Source organism: Argiope bruennichi, chromosome 8 (assembly GCF_947563725.1).
Source record: "Argiope bruennichi chromosome 8, qqArgBrue1.1, whole genome shotgun sequence".
NCBI lineage: Eukaryota > Metazoa > Arthropoda > Arachnida > Araneae > Araneidae > Argiope > Argiope bruennichi.
In genome coordinates this window covers 119,787,674-119,810,251 of record NC_079158.1, presented here as the reverse complement: position 1 = coordinate 119,810,251, position 22,578 = coordinate 119,787,674, and the positions used below count along the sequence as shown (strand labels likewise).

General features: G+C 26.9%; 1 protein-coding gene across 2 annotated transcripts in view; it reads left to right on the top strand.

Moving 5' to 3' along the window:
* Positions 1–19,056: 19,056 nt before the first annotated feature.
* LOC129980981 (uridine-cytidine kinase 2-B-like) overlaps positions 19,057–22,578 on the top strand; it is a 32,200-nt gene continuing 28,678 nt past the window's right edge. The window contains exon 1 of one of the 2 annotated variants that reach the window (XM_056091543.1): positions 19,057–19,284. In XM_056091543.1, coding sequence (XP_055947518.1) covers positions 19,183–19,284 — 102 coding nt within the window. In that variant the 5' untranslated portion in view covers positions 19,057–19,182. The remainder of the gene's footprint in view (positions 19,285–22,578) is intronic. The other variant, XM_056091544.1, reaches the window with a different exon arrangement.

The following is a 22,578-nucleotide window of genomic DNA, read 5'->3' as shown; positions in this document are numbered from 1 at the left end:
TATTTTGTTTCGAATAACATTAAATGTTGAATTCAATAGTAAATTTTCAAATGTAACAAAATATGTACAGTTTCGGATATTTATTTGTTTATTTGAAATGCATTTTATTCATTAGTTTTTCATTGTATTTTAAATGTAATATTTTTCTCTTGTTATTTTAATAAATCTGTTGATTCCATTATGATAGTATTCAATATACAAACAGCGAAAAGCCTGATTTATATGGGGAGGGAGAAAAAACTATTTTGTTTCAAAATTAAGATTGAGATGTGGAATTTAATTTCATAGATCAACTGGCTCAAATGAATGTTACAGAGTGTGAATGATAATGATCGTATTTCCACATGGCATATATAATGTAGATAGGCTAAATAAACAATCTTTGTCTTTTCTTTAGCAGTGAGCTTTCTAATACTTTAGTAGACTGAAACACTTAAATCTGAAAAATCGGTCTATAACTAGGGAAATGATTATGATAAAGTGATGTTGGAGCCATAAATTTTTCCCTTCTATTTATGTTCTGGTCGCTGGCCTCAAAACCAAGCAAGTATGAAATAGTTCTGTGGAGAAAATAACCAGGACTTATGAATTGCCTTTAAACTGAAAGAAATATAACTGACTTCTTGTATGTATTTTGGACAGAAATGCTTTGTTTTATCCTGGCGTTCCTGTTAATCGATTTATATATACGCACAATAAAATTAGCATTAAAGGAAAATGCATTTTGCAACTGTTTTGGATTGCATATATACCAACTTTCAACGAAAATATGTTTTATACTTCCTATATCCAGACATTTCTGAGAACTGGACACATTGTGATGTATAAATATGGCTTGAATCGATACTGTGAATTTCAGAATCATGTGAATGACTTTTATTATATTAATATGGAAAGATGACTTTAACACTGATATGTCCCTTGTTTTTTAATTATTTAATTAAATCTATGTGTATAGTCTCTCAAAGCCTGAACTAAGAAATGTGGTATAAAATATGCTGAAAGAAAAAATTATGTTATAACATAGAAAGTCATTTGTGCCTTCCTCTTTATGTTTGTGATGCTTGAGATTTTTTTAAGGAGTTTAAATTGAAAATTTCTTGTGATTTCAGTTATTCTTTGACAGTGCTCTATTGAAGATCTATGGGCTATTAGAAAATGTGAATTCACATTGATTTTAAGAATGTTTCTAAAATAAGATCTTTTTATAGTAGGAATAAAATGTTAAATTTTTTGACAGAAATAAACAGTCAATGAAACTTAAAAGAATTTCAAGTCACATTTTCTAATAGTTACTCCTCAGTTTGGTACTGTGAAATGTCTGTAAATATTGAACAGTACAATTGCTTAGTTTTTAAAGAATGTTCAAGAATTTCCAATGTTTTACTGTAGTTCTTCATGGACACTACATAGAAATATATCTGCAATAAATGATATTGAATTTTGAAATTTGCTGTCAGTTTTTGATTTTGCAGCTAATCTACTCATCTATGCATTCAAAGATTTCAAAACTCTCTTACTTAACTTTACAATGAAAATAGAATCAAGATGTATATATAATTAGCTTCATGAAAGATGTCTAAATTATTCATGTGAAGCTGATTGAATGTCTAAATTTTCTTACTGTTCAGAAATAATGGGTATCCATGCATTTTACTTTTTGCAACATATAAGAGGAAATACACAAGCATAATGGACACTGGGAAGTTAAATCTGAAGGATCATAATGAAGCAGGCATCTTCTAGCTATCTGTTTATCAGTAAATATTGCCATACTTAATTGGGAGATCAAAATATTCAAATTATCAAACTTAATTGGAGAACAAAAGTTCATTATCAAACAAAAAGATTTTGGGTGACTTCAGTTTTGGACATTTCACAAGAACATGGGATCAAGGATATTGAACGTTGGGAAGAATGAATTTGAAGGATTATTACAAACCAGTATCACCTGGTTACCTATTTGTTGATAAACGCTGTTATAATTTATCAGGAAATCAGAATATTTGTTTAAATTTTTCACTTTATACAATATTTTGGGAAACTTCAGTTCTGAATATTTAAAAAGAGCATGCATTTCAGAATTTGGTTCATATATTCTTCTGTTGGGGAACATATGCATAAAATCCATAATATTGTATTTTGTTTGAAGAATTTCTGCAAAAAATAATCTTTGGAATGAAAAAGCACTAAACATTAGCATTAAAGGCTTTGGTGCCTTTAAAATACATCTTCAGTTTGGATATGCTACCATATTGAACTCATGAAATAAGCTATATAGACATGAATAGGTCTAAGGACCTAGTAGAATTCACCTTGCCTCTATTTTAGAGGTTGTATCATCCGTGGATGAGTAAACCCAAAACTGCAGAAATTTGTGTAAAAGTTTGGATCTTATGAATATTGTCAAATTATTTTGAGCGATGGGAAGAATATCATCTGCAGTCTAAAAGATATGGAAATATATCTATTTAATGAAGATACTTGCCAACAAATACTTTTTAGAAATATGCCTTTCTAATGTAATCTTTCTCGCATCCTCTTACAGATATATAAAGAATTTTTATGGAGCCTTTATACTAGCAAAATATAAAGCCTTAGAATTGTGTTGAGTTGTTCCAATTATAAGTTTTTTAGTGAAAATTTCATCAAATTCGCCGTGAGACATTTGTAGATCTGACATAATCAAAATAAGGAAAAAGCTGAAGCTTATAAAAATACAAGATAAATTTTCTATTTTTCTTTAAAATATTTTCAGTCCTTTGAAATTTCTCTTTTTAAAGTGAAAGAAGTGTGGCATTTTCATCAATTGTATGTTCTACAAAGATTTCTTGCCAGTTTTGAACCATTAGTGAAATCAAATATACTGCTTCTACAAATAGTTCAGATAATGTGTGTCCAACATTAGTGAGAGATGAAAAGAAAAAATTAAAACGAAGGCTTTCTAATTTTGTAATATTTTATGTATTGATAGTTAATAAAAAAATATAAATCACATATTTATATACCCATAAACTTTCTTTTATAAGCTCTCTTTTTATTTTATGGCTTTCTATTGTCTTTTGATCAACATGCAGTGTCATTCAGAAATTGGGAAATGTATATATTCATTTGATGATATTTCTACTGTCAGCTTTCTGGTATTTCAAGAACAAAAAAAAAAAAAACAAAAAAACCTGCAAAACAAGAATATTAGAACACTATATCTTTTTAAAAATAATTTGATTTCAGATCTGCCATTTATCAAAAAAAAAAAAAAAAAAAACTTCATCGAGATAATTACTTTTTTCTTACCTTAGACAACCAGAAGAAAAGGTTTTAATACAGTCAGTGCACTTATATATTTGAATATCAACAATTAAATTAATAAGATTGTGATCAAGGAACATCACTGGAAATACAGTTTATAATTTTTTCATTCAAGTACCACAACCCACAATTTTTGTATGAGATTTGTAGTAATAAAATATACATAATAATTTGATCATAGATTTCTATTTTAATCTTAGTAAAACATATTTCTGTATATACTTTGTTATTTTAAAGATCTACAATACTTAAGTTACTTTTTAAAATTCTTAAGTAACTTTTTCTGTTATCTAAATTGCTGAGCATTTATTTTTTAAGTATAATTTTTATTTGCCAGAAGAAAAAAAAAAGTCTTGTCTTGGAATCGTCTACATATAGTGTTCAAATGGGGTAAGTACAAAAAAAAAAATTTTTTTTTTATCTCCTAAAAATGCCTTACTTATGTTAATGTAATGGTTTCAACTGTATTTCAGAATATCAATTTTAATGATATGATATTTAATGTAATGATTTCTTAATAATCTTTAGCCTAATGAAACTTGGTAATCAAATTTATAAAGAATTTAGAAATGTTGCATTCTCTCTAAGATTAATCTACAAAAAAAGTTTGTTTATTGGTATAATTTTTTATGTATAATTTTGGAATAAGTTTTTCAAATGTATTTAAAATGATTTGTATAAAATAATTTTAAATTACATTTAAAAAATACCTAAAGTAATATTTCATATTAAAAATTTAATAATAATTTAACAAAATGTTGCTCTACCTAATTATAGTTTTTGAAATTTAGCAGTAAAATTGGCTTACCAATTGAGATGTACTTTAGTTAAGATTTTTTTTTTTTTTTAACATTGTTAAGCATTTAATATTTTATGTAAAAGTAAAATATTGAACATGGAAGTAACATGAATCAACATTTTTTTATAAACATGTTAATTATTTTCAAATACTTTAATAAAATATATTAAAAGTCTTGGTAAGTAATATTTTTGAGAAATTTTAAGTTTAGCAGTAAGTTACATGATCAGTTCCACATACACAAGAGGGGTACTTCAATAATAATGGCTTAATTAAGTTCTTAATATTTCATATTGTAAACTAAGGCTTCCTTTTGATATAAATGGAAGAACTAAATAGTTCTTGAGATGTTACACATAATATGAACACGGTATTATTACTGCTCCATTTTTTTTTTTTTTTTCTTTCTTTTTAACATTCATCGATTCTTTTCTGTAATTTCGTTATACAAAAACAAAACAAAAAACCTTTTTAATGATTATTTTTATTCTAATTTACTTAATATTAAAAGTTATTTTTAATTAGAAAATGGTTTCAAAGGAATGGCAAAAGTCACTAACATAAAACTGGAATCTTCTTTGAATTATTTTACTTACTACGTATAATCATTGAATAGAATTTTTTTTTTTTTTTTTTTGATTTACTGATAATGGTTTAGTTTGTTTAATAATTTCATCTCTTGGTTATTCTATTATTTTGATTTAAATTAAATAATGCAAAATTTAAATGACTTATAAATTTTAATTTTTTTATGACGCATTTACTAAGAACATGCTAGGTATACAAGCTTATTACCAAAGTTTAGATAAAATAGTATTCATCACTTCAAAAGAGTCGAGCAAACTATTTTTTAAAAATTATTGCAGGCATATTTCTATTTACTTAAAAACTGAATCATTGAAAAAAAACACACATTTTGGAAATTGTTAAAAACGTATTTAGCATTTTATAATGCAAGATGTGTCACTTTTAGATAATCAGGTGTTAGTTTGAATAAAATCTTTACTAGAAATATTACTCTTTTAATTTATTAACTTCAACTAACAAATTATAAATTACATTAAATAGAGGGAAAAGTTTTTTAATATGCCCTTTACTTCATTCATCTATAAAAATGACTAATACAAAGTTTTAGTAACTATTAAATATATTTTTCCTTACAGTTTATATGCTTAAAAAATAAATTTTATTCTTTCCTTAACTTCAGTTTTTAGTAGTTACAAATTAAAAAGAAACTTTTTCAAAAAAAAATGATATTGATGTTAAATTTTTATTTGTATGAATATATTTGTTCCACTTAATATTCTCAAAAGAAAAATTGTATATATTTATCTATCATTATTAAAGTAATTTAATAATCTCTGTGTGTGTGTAATTACTTAACATTTTAACACAATCTTATCAATATAATAGTAAGTTATATAACTATAACTGTGGAATAATATATGCAAGATGCCCCCAAAGGTTGGCTACAAGTTTTAAGGTCAAGCATATAGAAACACATCATTTTAACTGTAGAAAATGAGGTTGTAAGCATAAAGTAAGGCAAGCAGTTGAATGATAGCTGCTTTAGGAATCTGTTTGCCAGTAAATTAAGTAAAAAAAAACAATTTATTTGGTATATTTTTTTCCTTTACTGAATTATTTAGAGAGAAATCCCTCTTAGTGTTTGTATTTTTGATCCCAGTCTTGGAAGAATGACTTGTCCCTGCTTTATGTTTTCAAAATCATTTTGCTAGTTAAAGCATTTCTTATGATTTACTAAGTAATCTTTGCTTTTTAATTTAATTTCTTACCCGCTCATTATCTTAATCTAATGCTTTCTGTTTTAACTTTTTTCTTTCAATAAAAATGAACAAAATGGGACAGTACTCTCTAATCTTGAATATAGAGGGTGCCCTCTCTAATTGAGACCCAGCAGTTTAGTTTTAAATCATTAGAGACTGTCATATAGTTTCAGGTGGAAAAGTACTTTAAATTATATGAAAAATTATCTTTTATGTTGTTTCAATTAATAAATATACTGCTGATATTACTACAAAATCTAAATTTTTATACACTGCCCAAGATAAATTTAGTGAAATATTCATTAAACATTAACATTTTAACCCTCTGAAATTCTTCTATGTTTGAATTGTATTTTTTTTTTTTTTTTTTTTTTTTTTTCAAAACAGCCAAAACTAAAGATGCTAGGTAAATATTGCCTTCCCTCTTCTTGCAATTAAGTGTCCATTTATGTTGTGGAGGTTCTTATATCACCATGTTTTTATCATTCAAGCTATTAATAACTAATGAAAGGTCGTGTACAAATTGTGCTGACACTATAATTTCTAGGATTTTTATTTTTTACTGCTGTGTGTGATTATAACTTGTTAATTAATGAAAGACATTTGATGTAGAAACATAACTTTAAAATGGTGCTTGAATGCTCATTAAGAATAATTAATCTTGGTAACTAACTGTGAACATTTAATATATTATTAAAATGTAAGAGATTTTTTTATTTATTTACACCTAAACAATTTTATTTCCAAAGCATTTGTTTAAATTTATTTATTAATATATATAGAGAATAAAGTTGTAAGCTTTTCAATTAAGATAAATGAAGTTCTTTTTCATGTACCTACATTTCCAAAGATAATTGCCAAAATTTATTAAAAATTTAGAGTGGTAGAGCAGGACAAGATGGAACAGAGGATATTTACCTGGATGAGTTAAAACATTCTCATACCAGGTAACAATTACAAATATTATAGGTATATGCCCAACATAGCTAAGTCAAAACATATAACTTCCTTTTCAAATGCCTTTTTTTTTTTTTTTTTTTTTTTTGCAATGCTAGTATTGTTTTTAAATATGAACTCCATGAAAAATATCTTAATTTTATTATATTCAGGTATTGTAGCAAGAGATTTTTAGTAAATAGCAAGCATAAAGTGTAATACAAATGAAACATTTTGTAGAGACATCAAGTGATTGTGGGAGATGAAGAAACCACTGTCAAAAAGATAAGGTCTCTCCATATGGTTTTATGATCCTGTTTTAAAAATAGTAAGGAAACAGACATGTAACATTTCAGCCATTTTGTGGATGTCTGATGGACCTCAATATTTGTTTTTGATAGTAGGTTTAGATATTTCTTTTTTTTTTATAGATAGGTTTACATTCGGCCTGTTATGCAGTATTACATGTGCAGAAAGGGGCTGATTTATGTTTACTATAATTTCATAAAATGGATTCAAGCATTCCATCTTGGCTATAGATTACTGTTTTGGTGTTCCTGAATTTTTATTTTCACTGCATATCATATTAAAATGATGGATGTTTACACAAAGAAACATGGTAAAATAAAAAAAAAAGAATCACCTAAATTTGGAAAACTATAGAAAAGAAATGGCAAATAAAATAGGAAAAGGGAGAGGACTTGCATCAGAAAGAACAGAGCAAAAAATGTTGGAATTAATTAATGATAAGTGATCAAAAAAAAAAAACTAAACTCCACACCAAATTCTGCAAGCACATGCACATTAAGAAAAAGATACAATACAGCATCATGTTTCCCGTTAGGACAATTACTTGCCATCGACCAAACAACATTTTTCAGCCATTCTACACATGCACTGCTTACTGGCCGAGTGTAAACCCGGCATGTCTCTTTAAGTGATAATAAAATGGCTTATGAATATATATGATATAAATGACCCATATCCAGTTAGTACTGCAGAAGTAAAACATGAACTTCAATAATATAAATGATGGCAACACAAGTTGGCAATGCAATAAAAACTACAAGTAGTTGTATTAGTAGTAAATAATGTCATTAATCTTACAGTCTGGAAGTATCTATGATTTACCAAATCATTTTTATAATTTTCTACATTGAGTATCAACCATTAGTGTCTGAAATTGGTTTCTTTTTAAAAGTTATTAGTGATTTAAAAATATAATAGAATTGAGTACAATAATGCATGGCATATTAAGCTTCATATTTTCAATTTGGAATAGTCATAAGTAAGTAAAAATAATAATACATAAACTGATAAAACTATAATCAGTTGACAGATTTTGAAAATTTAAATTTTGAAATATGGCATAAATACATTGATTGGTTTAAAGCTCTTTTAAAATTATTATGGTACACAATTATTCTTGTTATTATTTCATATTAAAATCATCATCTTTGAAAACTTAATTCAAAAAAATTTAGTTTTTTTTTTTTTTTAAAATGTTCATGATTATCATTACTTTTAAGGAAAGAATATTAATTTTATATATACATATAATGCTGTTCATGAATGAATATAGCTCAGTTTGAATCTTGAATGATTAGTTAACGATATTTTAGTTTCGTTTGTATATATTTAATGAAAATCTATCATGATTGGAACGATTTGTTCTAAGGAATATACATATATTGTTTTAAATCATTTTTGTGGTTATAAAATACAAGAGTTTTTATGTAATACAAAAAGGAGTCTAATATTAATTGAAACAAAAAAACTTGTTTCAAAAAAATTTTTTATTTCATTTATCTCAATCATTATATTGGCCAACTTTTGATTTTTTTTTTTTTTTTTTTTGTAATATAAAAAAAAATTCTTAAATGATTATATTATTAAAATATTGCATGATAATTTGCTGACATTTTTAACATTGTCAAAAAAATCTTATCCCAGTATTTAATATATAATTATTAATATACCTCCTATATAATAAATTATCTATATACCAGATTTCTTAATCTTTTATTTTGAGCAAATTTTTTCCACATTAAAATGAAAAATGAATAGAAACAAAAGTCTTGTATCTTAATGATACTAAAAGTGGTCCAAATTAATGCATTTTGTAAATTGTAGCTCTATAGTGTGTTGGAAAATAAGTGTTATTTTAAACATATATTGCATATTCCTTGTATTTTGTTATCATTTCATTACAGCCTTTTATGTCTTTTCTATATATTGTATTGATTTGCGATAAAATCTTTTGAAAATCTATTCTTTAAATTAATGGCTGATTGTTAGTTTGAGTTTTTTTTTTTTTTACATTTAAAGCAGAAGTTGTGTATTTGTTCATTCATGTTAAGTTTTGCATCTCAACTTCAGGAAAAGAGAATGAATCCTTCTAATATATATTCTACCTCAGTTTGGATCTGTATAATGCGCTAGTAATATACATGCTATATACAGGATAATTAAAATTGTATTCATTATTTTGTTTTAACCTTTCAAATTCAGTATTACAAATATTATGGAACTGTCAGATCAATTTTACATACAGTCCATTTCTGCTAGGTGATACTGGTATGGTTCTGAAATTTATATAATATAAATGAAGTATTATAAATCATTTAGCTAATAATTTAATTAATTAAAATAGTGTATTTCCATTGAGAATATGCAAATTAAAAGGATAATTTTTAAAAAAAACGTAGAGCAATAAAAAAAAATGCTTAAAAATATTGCATTTTTTAAATTATAGATTGATGTTCTTCCAGTGGTTGCGAATTCCAATTTCAGTTATCAATTGTATAATCTCAAAATCTACAGTGAACAAATTTCTTGGACATTTGTAGCACTTATCAGAAGAACTTTTTGCCCGACCTTTTTTTGAGAAAGACTTTTTTTTTTTTTTTTTTTTTTTTTTTTTACAAAATACTAGGATGCTATAAAAATGTAAGAAAATAGTAAACCATGAAATGGTTTGATGTTACAATGAATAAGTTAATCCAGGCATATTCCTTTAAAAAGACTCATAATTTTATATCATCTGACACAATTTAAAACCTTGACTGCACCATTATTGTTAATTTACGAAAAAGAAATTTAATATGCAACAGGGTGCTTAGCGTCATGAAAAGTACTTAAAAGGTGCTTAAATTTGAAAACCATTTATAAGCGCCTTAAAAGTGCATAATTTTCTTCAGAAGTGCAAAGGCAGTATTTTTTGTTTCCTCATAAATTGAATGCGATAATTTGAAAGCACAGTCGTAAAGGCTTGTTTATGAGATGTATCAAGAAACAAAACCAAGAAAAGGGAAGAATTCGGACAAAGCATCCAGGGGTACCAACACATATTAAGATAACACTCGCGATACTTTTTCTTAAACAATGTGCATTGCCTTTTATTGAAATGCTGGAATTGTTATCCAGAAGAGGTACAATACATATATTATTAAATATGTATTGTACCGTACTTTTTGAAGCTCGGTTTTTTTTTTTTTTAAACTTCACAAACACTAAACAAATTTTTAATGTTTGCTATGTTGAAGAATTTGTTTAAGTTATGCTAGGTACTTTTTATGTGTTGTTAAAGAAGAATACTCAGATTGGACCGGTCCACAGAAAAGAAAAACAACAGCAAGATGAATTTGGTGCGCCAAAGACATATCAAACATGGTAAGAAACTGCCGTAAAAACACTAGCAGTGAAACCTCTTTAGTACATTACACATTTCATCATCATTCTCTTTCATATGTTGTTTTGGAGCATTTCCTTGAACGACTTATTAGATTGATTTTGATGTATTATACTGAAATGTAATTAATTGCGTCTTGTAATTACGTTAGTCGATCGCTTAAAATCTAGTATGATGAGATTTTAAGTTGAAGACAGAAGTTTTCAGTGATCGTGATTTCTTTCACAGTGTACTTTTTAAATGACCCCCATCCATTTGAAAATTATTTGTTGGACCAATCTCGCCAAATTTTAGTTTTTATCAAGGGGAAAAAAGCTGCTGGTTTTCTGGTATTTAAAATTTTTAATGAAATAAATAAAAGTTTTTCAGAACTTTTATTCTTCAGGGTCTGGATTTTATTCTATAGCATTATTACTTTTTTTTTTTTTTTTATCACTTATAGAAATTTGCTCCCAAAGAAATATCTCTCTTTACACATGGAATTTGTCCAGATTGACAAAGTAGTGCGCAACATAAACCATTTAAATTAGCAGCATGACATAAAAATTTGCGAAGCTTATTTGAGATTTTAAAGGCCGTCAAAACGCGGATTTTTCAAAATCTTAATTAAATGAACAAAAACAGAATTTTAACGTGTTTTCACCATAACATCATCGTACAAAAATTATTTTAAAGGTTTAAATAATAGCTTTTCAATGATAAAAACTTTGTTTCGATTAATGCTTTTTTTTTCTTTTGTTTTAGTAATTTTTGAAAAATTAGTATTGGATGCAATTTATAACAATGTTTTTTATTATGATGAAGCTCAAAACAATATCATTGTTTCTTCGAATCGTCACGTCGCGTTATTTTACCGCCGTTTAAAGTCGTGGAAAAAGAAAGAAAACAAAATGCTTTCTTTGCTTTTATATTTAAAAAATAAAAAAATTCTAAGCAGTTTCTTGAATAAGATTTTTTATTTGATGTGTTTTTTTTTAATTTTAAAGCAGTGCATTTCATTGTCTTGCGCTGACTCCAAAAGAAAAAGTACTTTTGAAGAATGCTTTTAACTGACATTTTTTATTTTCATTTTGCTTCTAACTACAGAATTGGCTCTTTTTTTTTTTTTAATTTAACCCATTCTAGTAAAATGACGAGTATAACTCGTCATTGAATTTTCCGGCCATACAGCACGATGACGAGCTATTTTCATCATGCGATTAAAGTTACTGTTGGTAATAATTTTTTTTTTTTAAAATTTCTAGTGTATTGAATCCGGCAGCACTTTTGTTACTTATATTAATATCATGGATCACTAACGCATATCGCTTTCTGTTAGAATTTCTTGATATAAATCACGACTAAATTATTGTTAGTCAGTGGGATTTTATTCTTATAAACATTTAGTGTAAACATCGATCTGGCCAGTATATATTTTTACTAAAGGAAAAACATGTGAAATAAACACCGTAATGGATAATGCAAACTATGAATATCAAGGTGATTGGAGGGATTCTGAAAAATCATAAGAAATAAGCAAATTTTTACGCCATACTGATAATGAAACTCATGACAGTGAAGTATTAACAAGAAGGCGGAAACATACTAGGCGAGTAATGAGTGATTCTAGTCGTAGACACATCATCAACATCAGAATTGAAGGAAATAGATAATGTGCTTGAAATAAAGAAATTTACGGGAGTGTCTGGTATAAACGCTCTGATGTTGGGGAAAACTAGTTGCTCATCCGAAGTCATTAGAGGTTTTTGACGAAGTGTTGATATAAACTCACGAATTGCAATTATATCTATATCAATATATAAAAATTATAAAATGAAACAATTTTTTAAAATAAAAATTAAATGGTTATTTCATGCACAAATTTTCATTATTAAATCATACCGGAAGGAGTTGAAGAATTTGTTTCTTTATTTATGGAAACAAGAAGTTGTTAAAGCATTTTAATTCTTCGTAAAATATATAATCACATTTTTCTGCAATTTTTTAAAACTAAAGTAAGAGTTATATATATTTCATTTAAAAAGCAAGTTTTTATCAAATTTTCGGAATGCAAAAATGGTCGGAAAAAAGGTCTTTACTAAACTTCAGAAGTAAAAAGCGATGAGACAGTTTTTTATGGCCTGACCATTTCTGAACGCTGCTATTCTTTTCTATTTTAAAAAAAAAAAATGGATTTCTTTTAGGACATGGCATCGTACTATCGTCAATTTCATGGCAATTTTAACAAGTTTTATGATGATAGCCATCTCGAAATGCTCAGCTCTTAGCTTTATAAGACTACAACTAAAATTTCCAAATACAGGAGGAAATTCGCATTTCCCATCCCAATTACGTCGAACCTTATTTGTTGTTACATATTTTAAACTCAAATACAAACTGTTTGATTACACTATGCTTCTATATCAATATTGAAGTTTTCTGAAATGAATAAACTGGAAACTTGTCAATTTTAAGAAACACTGAAAAAAAAAAAATGCACATTTTTTATTGTTAATCGTATAAAAGTTGACTTAAATTTTTTTTGGTATTGATAATTTTTCATTTTAATAAACTTTTTTTTTTTTTTTGACAAAAACCAAAAAGAATACAAAGCGCAAATACAGAAATAAAAATTGAAATATAAAAAAAAACACATTTAATTTTTTAAAAAAAAATTAGATAAAAACTATGCATTATTATAAAACAGAAAATATATGCTTAACAATTACGCAAGGTTACGTATGTGTACATGTACAAAGGTGCTTAAAAGTATTTAATTTTTGCAGCAGTTTCTCAATATGCACCCTGTGGAAAGAAGACGAATTCTATGAGAAAACTAAAGAAGTATGTGAAAATGACAGTATGTTCCATTAAATAAGAGCCATCCATTATATATTAATCTTGGATTTTTTTAAATGTATTTTTCTATTCATCTACTTTATACGAAACATGGAAAAGACAAACTTTTATTAAACCAATATAAAAATAGATCAATATCCCGCAGTTGCTGGTTAAACTACTTATATTTGTTTATTTCCATGTGATTTATTTCATTCTGTGGTGTTGTTTAAAAGTAAAAATGTTGAGGGCTGAAAAATCCTGGGGAGGGGGGGGGAACAGAACTACTCATTCGCCCACTTTTTTTTTTTTCATTTCATCCAAAGAAACATAACTATTTTAAAGCTTTTTTTTTTTAACTCTAATGTGTTGTTGGTGATAGCCTTGGAACAAAAATTCTGCCTGATCTCAATCTGCTGTAAGCTAAAGCAGGAAACAATTTGCTCTATTACCATATAAACTCTTTACAATGAAATTGTGATTGATGATCTGTCAATTTCGAGTAAATAGGCTAAAGAAATGACTTCCTAGAAAAAGGGGGGAATGCTTTTCTTTGTCAGGATGTTTTTATGCTCTGATAATAATTTTATTGAAGCTAAAATTATTTTGAAATATGTAGGTTTTCCATAATGAATAAACGATGCAATATCTAAAAAATTAATGATTATAATTGTTTGGAAAGAAGGTTGTTATAGAATTAATAAAATGAAAATTAAGTCAGGCTTGCCATTTCTGCTATGTTTTTCAAACACTACCCAATTTTCAGAGATAATTTTATTTCCAACTCGAAATTTAGATATTCATCTAATTTAACTTCAAAACCAAGCATTAATCTCTTAAATTCAACTTAAAATTAAAAATAACTGTGCCAAAGAATTTATTCATCTTTAAGAATAACAACAGTGAACTTGTAGTGATAGTAGCGATTTGTTCGCATTCTGCGGTATAAGTAGTTAAACGCTTTATCTTCAAGCTTTCGTGAAAAATGTGGCTATCAGTATACGATGTTAACAAGAAGTAAGTTTCCCACTTCAGAAGGCTCTGAAATCAGTTCTATGGGTTCAAAGGAGACAAAATTACGTTTGATATTAATTAAATAAAAAAAATCAGTACAGAATCCGATTATAGGTAAAGTTGTAATACACATACATTTAATATGCTTTATAAATGTTAAATAGGTAAAGTTGTAATACACATACATTTAATATGCTTTATAAATGTTAAATAATGTGAAAAAAGTAGCATTAAACCCGCTCAATATGTCTCCCCTTCATATTCAACATGTGCAGTAGTCTCAGAACCATATTTTCAGGAATTACAGTAACATAGATGCTAGCCTTTTATGATAGATATAATTCTTCGTGAAACTCATAACCTAAAGTCTCTGGACTTTGGCGAATGAAGAGAGCATAATATGCCTCATCCGTCCATCTGTGAAATGCTCTCTTAGCAATTACTTTCCGACGATCAATATGTGAGAAGATGCGCTATTTTACATGAAAATGATGTCCTGAAAGTATCTACATTGTTTAAGTTGTGGATTATAATATCATTGTGTTGTGACGAAATAGGTTTGGATTCCATTATCTCTTTAGAAGAATACGGTTCAATGTTAAAAGCAGTCCATAAAACTACACTATATTGTCACTTTTTCAAGATGCATGCATTGTTCTTAAATAGCATAAGGGTTTAACGATATCTAAATTTGACGACTGTGGTTGTTAACTCTCTGGCTGCGTAATTCTTTAAAATCACTATTTATATGCAAGGTTTTCAAATAAGTTCAAATATTCTTCAAAGGAAGTGAATTGGTACATATGTTACACGATAATAAAATAATATAATAAAAAGCTTTAATCGTAAAAATAAACATTCTAAACTGCGAAATACGTGGGATGCAACAGAAACTGGATTAAATGCCAACACGCGGGATACGCAGCTTGACGGTTAACTACCCATTAAGGGAAAAGCAGGTTTCATGGATCGACAGAATGTTCCATGGTCCAGTGACGTCAGCTCCTATCCAGTAAAGACCTGAAGTGCTGAAATTTTGCGAATCGCGTGCTTCAATAGGTACAAATGCTTGATTTCGTAGAGATAAAAATGCAAATTCCGCCGTAAGATTTTTCGTTTTGTGGAATGTGAGATACTCAATACACAGGAAATAATTGACGCACTCCTATATGACTTGAGAAAAAGACAAAATTCTAAATTTGCAAAGCTGACCCTTTTTTACCAATATTTTTGGTGCAACTTTATCAAGTTATATTATTAAATAGAAATTTAACATAAAATTTATATATGAAGGTGATTCTGAAAAGAGTTATATGCTGCTTTAAACAAAATAAGTAGTTTTTACTTATGGTTGAATGAATGAGCTGCTCGAATTACTGAAGCTGATTACCACACACATTTGCTCGACATGTAGAAAACAAAAGATTAAAACTTTCAAACAATTTCTAAGAGTTAAGATATTCAATAAAGCTATCGTTAAATTGCTCATTTATGCGATGAAATCATTTTTTTAAGATTCACATTTTTTTAAGATTTAGGTACTTATTAAGAAACGAAACATATTTTTTTTTCAGAAACTGTCAAAATTTCTCCGTTTTATGATATATTAGCCGCCTTTGGCGACCAGCCGGTTCACCAGTATTACCGCTCGCTACAATTTTCAATTAAATATTTTAAGTAACTTGTCTCTTAATAGCTTCTCAAACAAAACATTTTTAATCTTCAAATTTTGATAGTCATACCAAACTTATACTGTTGTTTAGATCGTTTCGTTCAATTTACTATATATATTTTGCTAATTTGTTGTCATTTCCGGTAAAACTTCAACTTTAATTTAAAGTGGAAATGCTGAAATTGCAATTAATGTAAAGATATTTTTTAATGAAACCAAGCGTTTTATTTTATTTATCATTTTTGTTGTTATTTATTTATTATTATTATTATTGAATATGAGTACTGCAAACAGAATCGTTCGGTATTTAAGTCTTATGTATAACTACAAAATATTTTTCATAATTTGCGTAATATCTCAAAGAATAATTCAACAAAAATTTCTCAGATTCAGCATAAAATTCAGTTTTTAGTTTTGCTTTCAAAAGAATTGAAATAAAATCAATAATAATATTTTGTTCCGGCCTATAAATTTATTTCAAAAATTATGAAGTCTAAATTTTATGCAGTAAGGTATCATATTCTGAGAAATATTCTGGACACACCAAATTTTAAATAAATGAATGAATGTTTCTATTTTCCACGATTAACTAAGACTGATTGATGAAGTTTTGAATGTTAAAAATTTAGAAAAACTCAACATTTTCATAATCTTAGGCCAATTAATCTTGAGAAACCTGCGCGCTGATTGGCGTATTTTCTTTAAAACGATCGATGGAAAATCTAAAATTATCCTTTTTTTATCGAATAGTGATATTCAAATTTTTATAAATCAGTCAGTTTAAGTGATTGATTTTGTTGATTGGAAATTAATTCTTTATTTAAAATATTAGTGTTTCAAGAACATTTTGTTAAACGTGATTTCCACAGCAGAAGCTTTATGTAAAATCAAAAATTCGTTATATATTAGAGTATTTATTGGATCAAGTTACATAAAATATAATCATTTTCCATTTAGACCATTTTAGCAGATCTGTGTCTATTACTAAAGGTTTACAAATTAGCAGTGTGGCCCTGATTTGAATGGATATCCTGTTCATATTAAACAAAACTTGCCTTAAAATAAAACTGATTTATTGGATTAATAATACAGAGAGTGTAAAAGATCATAAAATAATTTTTCTTGAATTTATTTTTTAGAAAAAAATAATATTTCATATTTGTTTCATTTCCTACAGACAAGTGACGAAAATCATATTTTTGCAGATTTCATTTCCAAAAAGATTTAATTTATTTTTAAATGGAGCTTTAATCGATGTGATGGCAACACTTTGAAAAAAGCTAATTTTTTCCCCATGAATGCGAAACGTGCTCGTGCAGCTTAAATTTTATTTTTATTTTGTACGAAAAAAATTGTTGAAAAATATAGTTAAATTATTTATTTAAAAATTAATTAAAAATAGAAATTTAATTTTAAGGTTAAAACATCGGTATCATTTAAAAGATAAATTTTTGATCTTTAACTTGATGTAAAAATCTTTTTTGTGCGGTAATATTTTCGGAAGTTATAACAGAAACGCGCTAAAATTTCGCTTATTTTTTAAATAAATAAAATTTTAATTAAAAATTCGAAAAAATAACCCCGAGGTGAACATTCCCGGCCTCCAAGGTATACACGTGCCAAATTTCGTAGCTGTTGGTCGAACGGTCTGGCCTGTAGAGCGCCAACACACACACATTGAGCTTTATTATAAGTATAGATGATGCAAATTTAATTTTCTTGTTCTGATATTACAATTAATGCAACATATTGTACGATATTCTAAATGACGAAAAATATCGTAAAGATATTGTAGAAATGTTGTAGTTTACATATCTTCAGTATGTTATAGGTTGATAATAGGGTCTATGTACTACAAAAACCATGAATACTGGAAATTTATTCTAAACCATGATAGCGCGATTATAATTTTTAACAATTCGAAATGTGCTGAAATTTTTTTCGCACATTACAACATTGACACTGGTGGAGTGCTTGAAATTTTTAAAAATCTGTTCCCTTCTTCGCAGTTGTAATAATTTTGACTCAAAAGCATCTTTCTTAAATGGAAAAAAACCACGTATATTCTCCACATCCCTTTTTACTTTCACGGATACACAGAACAGAGAAAGTATTGCAATCATCAACAAATTCGAAATCGGGATTTTGATGCATCTCCACGTTTTAGACCTCCTTGAGTTTAAAAAACACATTTTTGTCTATGACAAAGATTACTTAAAAATGCTTTCAGCTAGATGGGTGAAATTTAATATATGGTCTTTATATCAAATTTTTAGATTTCTATCAAAATTTGAGAAAAATGCGTTCGTTGGAAGTCTGCCCATTCAGCTGTTTGAATGTAAGTTAACACGATAACTTCAAAAGGATGAGTACAAAATGAATAAAATTCGGTTCATAGATTTAACACCTATGGAGTAGTAGATAACTACCAAATGTTGAGCCAAATCCAAAAAGTGGTTGATCATCTGTCGGACTGTTCTTTCTGAAACATACACAGGAGATAATTAAAAAATGCAGTGGCTTAAATATATCGAATTTGGTACGGAATTTCGTGACTGCAAGTGTAGCTTTGTGTCAAATTTTTTGTTTCAATCAATTAAGAAAAACGTGTCTAAAACAATGCCATGCAAGGCGTTTTCTGAGATTACATCTTTATTATACAATATATGAGAAAGTTTTGACGAGGCCATTTCCGCTGGTCGATTCTTGTAATTTGCAGCTACACATTTGAATGAAATTAATTTTACAAAAGTTTTATCCCTAATAGCGCCCAGCACAGCGGCATAACTCTGGTGAAATTAAGTTGCAATAGAAAGAAAATCTGTTCATAGAATTTTCAGCTATGTCTCAGTTTCTGTTTCCCAGTTGCTTGCTGTTTACGTGCTTATCAGTTATCACATTGCTTAGAATGTGAACCATTCCCTGAAACCACGTACATGCAGTTTTATACATAGAACGCAAAACTTTTGTTGTAGCTACAACAAAAATAAAATCGTTGAATATTATATATTTGGCCTTATAACTGTAACTGTGACTAACATTTTTATTTATGATTTTGCGCATCATTAGAGCGTTCTGTTTCTGTTATTCGATTAATCATTTATAAAGATATAGCTGCCTGCAACAAAAAATCTGAAGCCAGAGTGTTTAAAATATAATGGCATTTCATGTTAATTCCAATGGTGTGAAAGTTTATAATGGATTCGATGCCAAAAGTCCATTTTTAATCGGTGTAGCTGGTGGAACGGCATCGGGAAAGGTGAAAAATGTTTAAGTATCTCAATATTGTTCTTTAAAATCTGTTTATTATTTAACGAATTTTTCTTGGTGTTTTCTATATTTACACGGCATAATATGTTCGACAGCATTTTTCGTCATAATTGTTTTTTTACGAAGTATTTTCCTTTGTTTTTGTTTCGTTTTCATGCGTTTTTTTTATTTAAGAAAACATTTTAAATCTTTATTTGTTGTTGAATTCGTTGAAACTGAATAAATAATTTTATAATTTCATCTTTTGTAACAGTATGAAAATTAACAACGAAGTAATACAGTATTTTCGTAAAAACATATTTTCAAAAATAATTGAAACATATGTTTCGTTCGCAAACATCGTAGATGAGAAGAATCTTAGGAAGCAACTATTGACTAATAACATTTATTTTTCAAAATCTAAGCATAATTTTTTAAATCTAAAATGAATAATTTCAGTTAACTATATTTATTTCACTTCTACCATATTTATTTTTCATAGTTGACTACCAGTTTATTAAAAATATTGGAATGCTATATTTCATATATTTGAAAACATGATGTGAATCGCAATTCTAATTATGTTATTTTCTTTTTGTTCAATTCCTTAAAATTGTGAATAGTAATATTAGTATAATGAAAATATTTTGAATCTTTGACTTGCATTCTTAAGAATTTTTAATAATAACTTCATAAAGTTCATATGCTGTCAAAATTCAAATAATGAGGTATGAGAATTCTTAAATTATGAAAGATAAAAAGTTTTGGCAAAATTTTTAAAAAGAGATGTTTTAAAAGCATGTAATGTCAAAATTTAATTACTTAATAATGTAGAAATAATTATGCCTTTACTTTTCAGAGCTTTATCAAATTTAAATTTCTCAGAAATTTCATTGCTGTAAATTTTCTAAGCAGTGTCTCAGTATTTTAATTTATATAATTAAACTTACTTAAAATGCTTTTTTTTTTTTAATTTTGCTAATTAAATTTTAGTACATTATAAAACCATGATATGAGATGGACATTTATTTTATAATTATTCTATATTAAATGCTTATTGACATTAAGTATATATATACTAACATATTTTAGCAGTTCTTTGGTTGAAAAGAAGAAACTTTTGAAATTTTAACTTCTCTTTATTCCATCCCAGGAGGCATTATACAGATAAAAAGCAGTGAGTCATACATCAGTCTACATAGTGACACAAGAGTAAAAGAGAGCAAAATTGTCCCCTTCAGTGATTTTACTGTGAGATTTTGATAGGGATTTCTTTGACACATATCAATTTAGAAAAGGGAATATTGGGTATCTCTGAAAGAATGTTAAAAGCATTGGGGATTTCATCACTTCACTAGGAGCGTTTGAATGTGCTGAAGTCAGCTGCTTTATCGAGCGCATGCAGAATTAACTGAATAAAAAATGTGAAATTGCATCAGGAAATATGAGGACATTTTAGAATAAAGTTAATATGGGTTAAATAAAGATAAAATTTAGGAAATTAATTAAGAGTTAAATTAATTAAGAATATCATTGCATATATATATGTAATGATTTTTTAACTCTAATTTCAATTTAATTAATTTTCATAATAACTTCATCTTAATTTAGCCCATAGTAACTTCATTCTAAAATATTCTCTTATTTCGTGATCCAATTCCACTGTCTCTACTTAATTAATTCAAGAGAAGCTTTGTTAAATTGTTGAATCAGCTAAAATCTAACTTTCCCACACTACGCGTGAAGAGATAACATACCGCTGATCAAGCAAATTCGTTTTTTAAAATCTCCCTTTGTTTCCCCTACCTTCTCGGCGCCTGTAATGAAAATCCCTATCGAAATCTCATAATACATTAGCACTGTGAAGAAATGTTTTCCCTATCAAATTCATAGGTTATATAAGACCAGGGATAAAATGTCCGAGAGCTCTTCCCTCATTCCTTTCTGTGTGCTCGTCGCTTGTACATATGCTTGCTTCTTCAAAAAGAAATAAAACGACGTCACGAAATTAAAAGTATCTTCATTGCCTTCAAACTGAATTATGCTTCACCACAAATAATATTACATATATATATTATATTGAAAAAAGAATAGCAGCAGTTTTCATAGAAGGTTGAAAATTCTGAGTTTAGCTTCAAGTGAAGAATAAGTATGCATTATAAGTATACATAAGATCCTTTTTAATATTAATTTTTTAATATTATATATTTTCTTTTTTCTTTAATTCTGTTCATATATTGTTTAATATACTTAAATGATTAAAGCTTAAAAAGATGAAGATTCATTTTAAGACTTAGTTATTACATATTATAATTAGATATTGATATTACAATTAGATATTTTATTGTAATGAAGTTTTTTATTCCTTTGCATATGTTTTCATTATGTTGCTTTTAATTTATGATTATGGGCTTTTGGGTTTTGTATAATGTTTTTGTGTATGGTTAAATATATTAAAATCATTGATTGAAAATAATATTCAGATTTGTGAAGCAGAAAAAGAAATATTTGTGTCAATAATCATTTCAATAGGAGTTTCACAAAAAGAAACATTTGCAAAAATAAGAAAAGCACATATTTGTAATATATAAAAAAAGGAAATATATATTTAATGAATGACATTTAAAAAAATAAACTATACATTTTTTTATAAATTATATAATGATTTTAAATACTTTTATTTATTATTCAGTTTTAATTATTAGTTTATGATTGAAGGAAAAAAAAAGAGATCCAAATAAAATCAGTTAAATTAATATTTAGCCATATAGGAAAATTGGGTGTATGGTGGCAAATAATCTTAAGTTGTAACATTTTTAAAATGATTAATCCTAATTTTTTCCTAATTTCTTATTATATCGGTTAGTTTTGCAAGTTTTGATGGATTTGGTTAGAATTTTTTTCATCTTGGTGAAAAGCTGATACCAATTTCTTCTGTTTTATTTATAAATGAATAAAATAAATATACTTTCATAATTGACAACCATTCATAATTTTGTTGTTAAATAAAATTATGAATTTGTTGTTTGATAAAAATATAATTTGTTGTTTGATAAAAATATATCTTTTAATAGCATTTTTCATAACTTTTTCATGTCTTTGAAAAAAATTATATATTATGTATTGGATACTTCAAACTATTTGTTACATTCAAATTACTTTGACATGTCAATTTTAAATTCTGTTATTTTTGCATCTGAAGCATTGTAATCTGTAATTTTTGCAGAAATGTGTATTAATGTATTCACACTCAAAAATATATTTTTGTAATAACTAATACCTTAGTTATTAATAATTTGCATGA